This window comes from Poecilia mexicana, unplaced genomic scaffold, assembly GCF_051168715.1.
Source record: "Poecilia mexicana isolate PSO_F unplaced genomic scaffold, ASM5116871v1 scaffold_18, whole genome shotgun sequence".
NCBI classification, from domain to species: domain Eukaryota; kingdom Metazoa; phylum Chordata; class Actinopteri; order Cyprinodontiformes; family Poeciliidae; genus Poecilia; species Poecilia mexicana.
Window position 1 is genome coordinate 21,920,622 of NW_028263387.1, and position 11,477 is coordinate 21,932,098.

An 11,477-nucleotide genomic window follows, 5' to 3' on the forward strand; every position below is an offset into this window, starting at 1 on the left:
CTACATTGTACCTTGTTGTTTAGCGAGGACCACTTGTGCAAAATTCACTTTTTGTGCTTCCACTTGGGTCTCTCCTGTTTCTACAAACAAGCCAAGCACAAAAAATACAAACAAAATACTGCTGTTTTATGGTAATAATTTTATATTTTTAGAGGGCTGGACAACAGGTCGTTTTGAAAACCTTCTGATTATCAAGTCGCAGTGGCTGGGCACTGCCCGTTACCTAGCAACGCCAGACGAGCCCAGTCCGTCACTTAGCAACCCACGCGGAGCGCCACCCACATGAGCAGCGAGCTAGCTAACAGGTTTTACCGCTGTATTCAACGGGTGCTATAAAATAAGTGTTTTGTTATTGACTTACCATTCAGAAATCTCTTGCTACATTCTTAATAGTTGTTCATGAGTCTTTACTTCTGCTTCTGAGTCTGATTCAGGGTCGGAGGGGCGTGGCCAGCAGCAGTTTATTTAGCTTTAAAGTGACAAAAGGCTCTACAACTGCTAATTCTGAAAGGAGCACAAAATAAGACTAAAATTTCTGAAAGGAGCACAAAATAAGACTAAAATTTCTGAAAGGAGCACAAAATAAGACTAAAATTTCTGAAAGGAGCACAAAATAAGACTAAAATCTTATTTTGATTTTAGAATGATTTTGTGTAAAAAATGTAATTAACATTTTATACAGCACATATATATCCTTACCTGCTCACGGAAGCACTTAAGTATCAAAAATATTGCTGCTATTCATTGCTAGTTCGAGAAAATAACCAATGACATGGAATGAGACCTAGGGTGAGGCATCAGACGAAGTCCTATTTCTGAATAATTACACAGAACCACCATAAAAAAATGATCGAATTACACCTTTATATGTTCAATTTTAACTATGTGAAACAAACTTAGCTTCATTATATAGTCACAAATATTTAATCAATATCAAAATCAAGCACTGTTGCTTTGCAGCAAGAAGGTCTTTGGTTCGAATCCCGACTTGGCACCATGAGTTTCCTCCGATCAGTTCCGAGAATCATCCCTCCAACTCCAGTCTCTGACCGCAGCTGTTCTCCCGGCCAGCAGGCGGCAGTAATTCGGAGTCAAACTGGGAGGTGAAGAAGAAGAAGAAGAACCGCTGACGCTCTCCAGGCTCCGCCGTTTAAGGTAAACATGTTATCAGCACAGCAAAGCCCGGTAGATTGCAAAGTGAACGATAGAACAATGATACCTCCGCAAGAATTTCCTGCTAACGTCTGTTAATTTTACCGGGACGTTACTAACGGTTTACCGTAAGCAGCGATAGCTTCTTAGCTTGAACCTGCTAACATCACTGAAGGAAGCAATGCTAAAATGGTAACTTTAATTTTGAAGTTTTTCGTCTGTTTTGCCGAATTAGTTGATTCTGACTTATGATAAGTCCTCTTTCTGACATGATGTTTTTTGTCCTTCGTATTAACTGGAAGGGATTTTGCAGATTGTTTGAGCAAAGTAGTGTTTTGAGGTCATTGTGAACAATAAAGTGTTGCATTTATCGTCAGAAATTAATCTGTTATCAACACGAGATCGGTGTTACTTCCGCTAAACTGGTAGTTAGGTTTTACGTGTAAATTTCTGAGCGTTAATTCAATGGATTTTATTTATAATACAATAATTCACAACACATCTAATAAAAAATACACATTATAAACAACCATCTAGTTATCAAACAATTGAGTAAAGTTAATTTTATTGTTTTAAATTGAGAAAAAAACAAAAGTTTTCTATCAAAGGAAACAGGCGAATTGCATTGAGTCATTAACTTGCACCGTATTATTATTATTTAATATAATGAAAGTTATATAAAGCTGTATCTCAAATAGTTAGAAAAGTTATTTCGGTAATTCAAAAAGTGCGCATTTATTACTATATTTCCCATGTTTATGTCTGTTTCATTTTGATGATTTTCAGCTTACAGCTGATTAGAAATCATAAATTCAGTTAATCAGAAAATCAAAATATAGTATAAAATAATAAAATGGGAGTTTTATTGCAGAAATGTCATGTTGTGCCCACAAACGTTTATTCCTAGAAGCTTGCTGTTCATTTTGTGTTTCATTCAAGTGTACTAAGGTGAAAGTTGAGTGGAAGGAGGAAGGGTGGTTGAAAGTGAAGCACCATGTGAGAGTTTGTGGAAGATTAATTAATTGCATGATAAATTAAAACAAGTCCCTAATTTCAATGGTTTGTTGTTTTTCTATTTTCCATGTTTCTACCCAAAACTAGGTGACAAATTTGTTTACAGTCTTCATAATTCATTTTATTTGTTGTTTCTGTTATTTTGTTCATTTATTTTGGATAGTTAAAATGTCTTCTAGTGCAGTGTTAAATATTCATTAGAATTTAAAGTTTGTTAATATTTTAGGATATGTTTTTGGATTATTATTCTACTACCGTTATATTACTTGAAAATGGTCTCAAAACAACAACATTATCATTTATCGCAATAATTTCTGGGACAATTTATCGTCCAGCGGAATTTGCTGTTGTGACAAGCCTGCCTTTGTTGAATTAAAATCATTTCTGACCACTCCCTGATGTTCCTGACCTCATACGCATCAAAATTGACCAGGGTGCCAAACTTTTATGAGGGTGCAAATACTTTTTAATATGTTCATTTTGCTTAGTTTTAACATAGGAAGCTACCCTGAGACTCTTAAAGTCCTGGGATGTCTCAGTTAAAGGTCAGTTTTTAGCACCTATGAATAGAGAATAAAGACATCAGCTAGACCATTTGCTGATCATAGAGAAAATATTGACACCCACCCTTGCAGGATATGCAGTGATTAACCTATAGATACATCTCCGATGCATATGAGGCACATCACACCTTTCAGTTTCTTGGAATAAGAACTTGGTTGTCAGAAAGTTCTCAGAGTTGGTTGACATGTTGATGTTTTGCAACCGTTTCCATTCACTCCTGCGTGTGTGACGTGACAAGAGCTGCACAAAGAGAGGATGTCTCCTCATCCAAGTGGGAGCTCACTCTGACATTGTCAGGTGTGTTTCTCCATCTGTAGATGTTCAGTAAAGTATTTGTTCCTTGAAACTTTGACTCTCCGTCAAACTGAAAGTTTTCTCCAACACCTTTTCGCTCTCATTTTGACTTGTATGTTTTCTTTTCTTTTGATTTTAGGCCTAATGAGTGTGTTTCTCTCCGGATTGATCTCGTTTGGAAGAACTTGAAGATCTGGAGTTTGCTTACATCATGTCTCAATCCACCCGGAACCAGAATGGGCCGCCAGCGAAAAAACTTCCCAAGGGATTTTCTAATCCTGGACCTGCATCCAAGTTGACTATTCCTGGATCTTCATGTCTTGCCCACTACCTGCCAGCTCAAAACACATCTGAGTTGGATAATAATAAGTTGGTAGACCGTGTCAGATGTGTGGAACATCGGGGTATGAACTGGAAGACTTTCTTTAGCGAAATAAATGAATTTCCTTCCTCCTCTGCAAGGCCGTCAACATCCCGTGTAGCTCCTGATTTTGGTGATTTCTCCTTGGACTGGCTTCCCATCTTCAAACCAAATACTAACAACAATCCAGCAGAGTTTCCGTCCGGTTCTGATGGCAGCCTGGAGGCTTTGTCTGGTGGACAGAAAGACGACACGCCATCCATTCCAGGGTTAGGAGACGATGAAAACCCAGTTCCAGGCAGATTTGTTGTGTCGTCTGAGATCAGTCAGCTAAAACATACCAGAGAACCAGTCGCTGCGATTCTTCAGAGCTTCGGCCTCGAAGACGGATTGAAAAAACTCGACCCTCACATTTTGAAGCAGGTCAATCCTGCAAGGCTGTCCTGCGTCTTACATCAGATTTTTAGCAAGACGGAAATAAAAGGAAAGTCTTCTGAACCCCAACCTAAACTAAAAAGTATCCTGAAGCCAAGCAAAGTGAGGGTCTCTAGCTATGTGGGTGTAGAAAAGAACAACAACGGTCGGGTTGTAGATGAGTTACCACTAGATAAAGAAAGTATATCGGTGTTAGACTCAGAGAAGACATTTTTGGCTACAAGAAACAACAGTCGGATTGTAGATGAGCTACCACCGGATAAAGAAAGTACAACTGTGTTAGCCTCAGAGAAGACAGCTAGTGACCCACCTGAGCGATTAAAGGACGCAATATCTGCCACACATAAAATAATTTCTAACAGTAACACTGAAAGCAAACAGAAAAGAACTGAAAACCAGAAGCCAAAGCAGCAGAAAAACGTGAAACGGAAATCAGAACTGAAGCTGGACGAGCGTCGACAGAACAAGGCGGCGAAAAAGACCCAGAAAGGTTCTTCTGTCAAAGCGCCACTCGGCAAAAAGTGCAAAGCCCAGATGTCGATTTTAAGCAAACTGCCTTCGATAGTCCGGGAGTGGGTGTTGAAGCAAATGAAAATGTCGGAGGGCAAGCAGCCGACGCTGGCCATGATCGAAGACTATAATGGCGTCACGCCGAGGTTGTTTCCCCACCGGTGTTCCCTGTGCGGTGTAACCTGTCCGAGGCCGGGGGTAAGAATTTAACTTAAACTACCTTCTGCTGCTGCACTGGATTAATTAATTGATTTGAATCATTTAAGTTCAATTAATACATTTTATATTAAGTTAATTTAATTCATTTTTTCTATTTATTATGATTGATGTATTCCAACACAAAGGGTTATCAGAAGTAGCGATTATTGTACAAAATGTAAAAAAAATAAAAGCCTGATTTTCTATGGATAAAAATATCCATATAAATATTTGACTATTAAAGAAAAAAATGGTACAAGAACAAAAACTATTAATAAAATAAAGTCATGAAATTACAAGGATAATAGTCATAATGTTACGAAGGAAGTTATAACAACACAAGTCAGAAATCGTACAGGAATAAACTCAATATTACCAGAATAAAGTCAAAATTTTAAAAGAATAAAGTCATAATATTACAAGAATAAAATTAAAATATGAGAATAATAGTCATAATATAGTAGTCAGAATAAAGTAACACTATTATGAGAATAAAGTCATATTAAATGAATAAAATTCATAATATTACAAGAAAGAAATTGTACAACAAAGTTTAAGTACGATTTTAGTCTCGTATTATTTCAACTTTATTGTCATAATATTATGACTTTATTCTCTTTTAATTTGGAAAATATTTTCATTAGTGGAGAAATAATGAGATAAAATTATTAATTTAGGATTACAGTCCTGATCAATCCTTTGCTGACAGGAAATGAGTTTAACTCCAAATGTCCAATTTCACTCAATTTTATTCCCTTTGATTGGTGACATTCTTTACTGGTCTTTAGGAATTAAAATCATTTTAAATGTTTTGTTGTTTTTCTCTCTACAAGCTTTGGCTCCTCCACCTGAATGAAATGAACCACGTTGGGAACCGGATACTCCTGCAGCTGAAGTCAGTTTTTACTTGGTTCTCCTTCAGACACTTTTATCTGAACTCATACTTGGTTAATTTACTGGTAGACAACCTGTTGTTACTTCCTCCTTTCCCTGGAGATTGTCATACAGTGCCTATAAAAACTATTCACCTTCTTGGATGTTTTTACCATTTTTATTACTTGTACAAATCAACCATGAGCAGCAGTCGACCAGTCTTTTAGTGTTGTAGTTCGTCCGCCATCCAGCAGAGGGCGTCGCTGGTCAGCCGTTGATACAGAAGCAAAGATGGAGAGAGAAACGGTTCAAACGGAGCAAAATGCACGTTATGCGGTTTTGTTTGGAAATATAAACACTCGATAAACTCCTTAGGTTTTCAATTTAATTCAAAATGACAAATTGTTTATTATTCCTGAAGAGAATACGGAGTTAATTCAAGAAATTGTTAAAATATTTTTCTGTTTCTTGTTTGAAACAGGTTCAGATATATTTATAAGAAACATAAATACATTTTAACAATTTCTTCAGCATATTATGAAAATGTAACCCTTTGTTATGAAAAGATGAGAAACCTACAGATTTAAAGAAAAATGGCTGCTTATCAATTAATCCTTGGTCGATTTATAGGCTTAATCAACTTTAGATTAACTCAGTTAAGTCTTAACTTATAAATTTCATCCATAGTATTAACCCTGTTTACGGTAAAAAAAAAATCCACATTTTGTAGATTATTATTGACTTTTAAAAGTAATAAATATGGTAAAACATCCAACTGGTAAATTTTTTTGTAGGCAGTTTTACTTTTAGATTTAGGAGTTGAATTGTTTTGTAATGTGTTCTTTATGGTTCTTCCTTGATTTAGTATTTTTGGTTCCACAGATATCCTGAGTGGGTTGCTAAGATCCAACCACTTCCCAGGTAAACTTCTGAGACAAAAGCAATCGACAGCAGATTGCAATTTTTACTGATCTGATCCTCATTTCTGTTTCCTTTTTCTTATTTTTTGTGAAAGAAAAAAAGATAAAAAGTCACTCATAGATACTAAGAGTTTGAAAAAGCAAAAAATAAAAGCTGATAGTCGCAACAACGAGTCCAACAACCTGCGGCATCACCAGAGTCGAAGATCACGATCTCACTCCCGAAGTCCAGGGCCTAATCAAAGGCCGACGGGAAAACGGCGCAGGTCCAGCACGGTCAGCTCCTCTGGGGAAAAAGGAGAGCAGCGATCCAGAACCGACCCGTCTGTGGGGGAGAAAGCTGATCCAGAACCAGAAACTCCTGCCAGGTATACTCCAGAATCAGCCGCCGAAGTCCTAAACATGTTTGGACTGGACAAAGAGGACCTAAAAGAACTAGAGTCATACCCCGAGGATCAGCTGACTTTTGAAAATCTACATCTGGTTTTACGTGAGATTTTCCTGCGGAAGAAGAAACGAGCTGCAGAAAACCCTCCCGAACCCAAAACCGACGAACCTGGAGGTCCGGATAAAACGCCTCCTGGTCCTCTGAAGCCAGTTAAAGGGATTGACTACAGACATTCTGCTAACTATGTTACTGTTAGCGACTCGATAGAAACGACCACTGAGGATGATCCAAGGCCCGCTGGTAGGAAGGAGTCACCACTGGAAGAATGCGACAAACCAACACAGAAAGACATCCAGCCGCCCAAGTCTCTAAGAGTTACTCCTCAACCATCTCTGAAGCTGACGTCCAAATCCAAAAAACCCAGCAGTTCAAAGGTTAAAGGTAAAGAAAAAAGAGTGCAAGACTTGAAGAAGAAAGATAAACTGAAGCATAACATTAAAGCAACATGTACAACTAGGAAAGCTTTGCCGTGTGGCGTTTCATATGCAAAACTGTCTCCGGTCAAAGTACCGCCTGTTAAGACCGTTACTTCCAACCATCTGCCAACACTTGCCATGATTAAAGACTATATAGGAGCCGCGCCGACGAGGTTCCCGCACACCTGCTCCATCTGCAACAAGAAGTGCTTCCACATGGAGGTGAGTGGACGTTAGCTTCGTCTGAAGTTAGCAAAGCTTTAGAACATTTATTGTTGAGTTTTTCATTGAACAAGCAACGAGAGCTGAGAACGGCAATGACTGTTCGTATCCTAGCAACACGAAACAACACAGAAGACAAGATGGCGGCCAGCGCCATAGCGATACGGCAAAAATCTTTCCAAAAATATATTACCCACTTGAACCCGATGAATTACATTACTGGGCGATGTTTTAAACATGCCACACCCATAGGGGGCAGTGTAGGGAAAAGATAAAACCTCTACTAACCAATCACAATCCTTCAAAACAACGACTTCCTGTTGGGAATTAAACATGGCGCCAGGACATCCATTTGTGTGGACTGACAGAGAGGTTGAACAAATAGATAAACATTTATAAAGTATACGTGCTTGTCTTTTTGACAAAACGTAGAAAACCGACAAGGAATGTGAATAGTTTAATATCTAAAGCACTGCAGTATCAAAATCTCACTGTGTTTAAAAAGTGTCAGATGACTGATTTTGATTTAGGTTGAATATTTGTGAATATGCTGTTGTTCTGGCTCCCAGGACTGGCTGTCACACCAGAACTCCAGCTTTCACCTGGAGAGCTGCACAATCCTGCGGACACAGTAGGTCCTCTACTAAACTCTTTCTTAAAATAAATAAGAATATCTGTAGTTTAACTGTTCTTCGTTTCTTCATGCATTTCAGGTGTTTCAAACCAAATGAACTGTTGAACTCAGATACTTAATATATAAAAAGGCACAAAAATAGTTTTTCTCACTGTTTGACATTAATAATTAAACAAAAGTTTCTGTTTTAGGTTATGTAAGATTACCAGACTTTTTTATTTTTTTCTGAATTGGCTGGATTAAAGTAAACAATTCTGGAATTAAAGTCGGAAGTCTGAAATTACCTTCAAAAGTATCACAGAACAGTAAGAATTCTCAAAATTAGCCAGAATTTGTAAAGAAAAGTCAGAAATCTCAGACTGTTAGAATTTTTTTTTATTAAACTCAGAATTGTCAAATTAAAATGAAATGTTGAAATTCTAAAAATAAAGTCAGAATTCTAAGATTGCAGTCAGAATTTTCAAATTAAAGCCAAAATTGTCAGAGAAAAGTCAGAATTCTCAGATGAAAGTCGACATTTCAGATTAATAAGGGAATCTTCACTTTTAAATCAAATTTCTCAGATTAAAAATTTAATTCTGACTTCTTTCTCACATTTTTGTTGAAAAAATACATCTTTCTTTTGTTTTTTAACCCTTCCATGGTCTTGATGCTCAAAAGGAGCGCGGTAGATGTTGCGGTCGGGCAGCTGGAGGGGAGATTGACCCGTCAGACCGTCAGTTCCCAAAATCACACACACACAAAAACTAGTAAAATTGTACCAGAACGCGAACAGGGTAACAAGACAGCAGGAGGGCTTAGTGGCCCAAATCCATTCACATAGGAAACAGCTGTTTATGCTAAGCTAGAGCATCTTAGCTGTCTCCTCTAGTAACTCATGGATCGAACGAACATTGTTAGGAAAGAAGAAGAACTTCTGATGTTTTGTTTTTCTCCTCCTTGTTCCACAGATATCCACATTGGGATGGAGATGTTCTACCAATCCTCAGGTAAAATCCCTCCACTTAAAACAAGAAGTAAACTTTGAATCCTTTGATTTCCAGTTTTGTTTTAAATCAACATTGTTATAATTTTAGCGCTGAAGCTGAAAGTCCATCGACATTACCGTTCCATCGGCATGACGACAGCAACCTCCAGCAGTATTACGGCTCAGCGGGTCGAAGGAGCAGCTCTCGGTCCCGCTCCCGGTCCAGATCACCTTATGACCATAGATACACCCGCAGGTTTGTCAGGAGAAAAAGGAGAAACAGTTTATCATAAATAAATCCGCCTAAGCCACATTCTGCTTCTCTGTTAGGTCTCGATCTCCATCTTGGTCGCCACGTCTCAAAAAGCCGTCCACCCTTCCCTGCCGCTCACATTCAGGGAGTCATGAGAGACGGTCGTCCTCTGGGAGGAAAGACGGGAAACCGTCTTCATCACCCAGACGGAGCAACGAAAAACAGAAGCTGGACCACAAGAGCCGATTGTCCAAAGAGAGTTCTGGTCCTCGTTGTGAGAAATCACGGGGAGGGAATCTTCTACAAAAATCAGGTATTTTACCAGGACAGCAAAGAAAATAAGTTTTATTTGTAAGGTTGTCAACATAAAAAGTTTAATTCGTTAATATTACATAATGCAGATTAATCACCTACTTTCAGAGGTGGGTAGAGTAGCTAAAAATTTAAAATATGTTGAAGCAGCACCACTTCAACATATTTTTACTCAAGTAAAAGTAAAAAGTACCCATCGAAGAAATTATTCAAGTAAGAGTAATAAAGTATTTGGTAAAAAGTTTCTTCAAGTACTGAGTAACTTATCAGGTTATCAGTAATTTCATATTTTAAAATTACACCATCAGACAGACCAAAACATAAAGTTAATTAATACAAATACCATAATTATGGAATAACAAAATCAGACAAAAGAAACATTTTTCAAAATCTTTTTTTTTTTTTTTTTTTTTTTTTTTTTTTCAATTCAGAACTTATCAGATTTTAATAAAATCTGCAGGTGTGTCTGTGGCTCGTCAATTTCTGGTTAAAACATGTTTGTTTTTCATTCAGTGGGTAGAAAAACCTGAAATTTTACTCAAGGAAAAGTAGCAATACGTCATAAGTAAAAGGTACAATTTAGTAAAAATACTCCTAAAAGTATTTTTGTCCCCAAAATTATTCAAGTAAATCTGATTAAATGTAACTAGTTTGCCTGTTTTGACCTAAAAGCCTCTCACTCGCAGAATGTTACTTAGGTCACATGGGAAGCGACGAATGAGAAAGTTTCCCGCGACAGCAACAAAAGTTGAACATTTTCAGCTTTCTTGTGTTGAAAATGCATCTGCACATTTATGTGCATGAGCTCAAAATTTCTCATAACAAATTAGACCGGTTACTCGGCTGGATGAGGACAAGTCGCCTCAGTGCAAAAGTTTCATAGGAAATTAATGGACATTTCTAAATTAACATGTAAAACAAAACGGCTTCCTCGAAACCTGAATATAAAAACCTGGAAAAATTAGAATCTTAAGCCATGTTTGGCTTGAGACAACAAAACATTTTCGCTGACATTTTTTGAAAACAGGCATACATTGGCTGTTTTTGATGTGGGCAGTTGCCCAGGGCAGCATCAGAAAAGAGGGGGGCACCAAAGAACTAGAAAATAAAATATATCTTCACTGTCAGTTGAACAAGTTTGCTACCACTTGTATGCGTGTGCAGAGGACTAAGTTTCCCTTAGTTGCTCTTGGATACTGGGCGATTATGTTTCCTGCTTTCTGCTACAAAAAAAAATCAGATAATTGCTTGAATTTAATTGGTTGAAGTGGAACAGAAGGAGGGACTTTGTGAAAATGAGAATTGTGACTGTTTCTTTGTTTTTCTTTGTCCTTCTTGCTTAAAATCTTTTTTAAAAGCGGCGCTTGACAGGATTTGTTCGACATACTCTTCACCATCCTGCAGTGACGCCAAGCTGGAGCATGCAAAGGAGCTGGACACGGAGCCGCATATTAAAGGGAGGAAGAACAGTGCTGGCAGATCTGTTGTCGCTGCTGAGGGGAAGGATTAATACAGTTATTGTTGTGTTTTATAACAAAGAGTTTAATAAAATATATGTGTGAAAGGATTTTGGTGTCACCTTGATGCTCACTAGAGGTTATTCACCACTGAAGCAACAATAAACTGCTCTGAGCAAATGAAAAACATGAGAAAATATATTATTAAAGGGCTAATATGCGTTATCTATCCACTTAGTGTCATTTTAAAGCACAATCAAGTAATTATGTTACCTTCAATTATTATAAAAATTCTCTGTATGTCAAACATTACTTAAAAGAAATTTGACGTTATTTAACACCTTGAAATTGGGCCTCTGTCTCTTTAAGAAGCTCCTTTCAACAACATTCCTCCATTAAAGCTGCAGTATGTAACTTTCATTTAAAAAATATATATATATAGGATTT

General features: G+C 37.5%; 1 protein-coding gene across 2 annotated transcripts; it reads left to right on the top strand.

The window, feature by feature from the left end:
* Nucleotides 1-1,055: 1,055 nt before the first annotated feature.
* Nucleotides 1,056-11,140, top strand: LOC106914606 (uncharacterized). Of its 2 annotated transcripts, none has more exons than XM_014981498.2 (10): nucleotides 1,056-1,155; nucleotides 3,164-4,528; nucleotides 5,362-5,423; nucleotides 6,284-6,322; nucleotides 6,417-7,407; nucleotides 7,977-8,038; nucleotides 8,992-9,030; nucleotides 9,118-9,264; nucleotides 9,339-9,574; nucleotides 10,932-11,140. In XM_014981498.2, the coding sequence occupies exons 2-10, from the start codon at nucleotides 3,236-3,238 to the stop codon at nucleotides 11,081-11,083; spliced, it is 3,021 nt and encodes a 1,006-aa protein (XP_014836984.2). In that variant the 5' UTR covers nucleotides 1,056-1,155; nucleotides 3,164-3,235; the 3' UTR covers nucleotides 11,084-11,140. The 2 variants fall into 2 exon arrangements, with proteins under 2 accessions (XP_014836984.2, XP_014836985.2); XM_014981499.2 differs by lacking the exon at nucleotides 1,056-1,155 and adding an exon at nucleotides 1,163-1,344.
* Nucleotides 11,141-11,477: the final 337 nt, after the last annotated feature.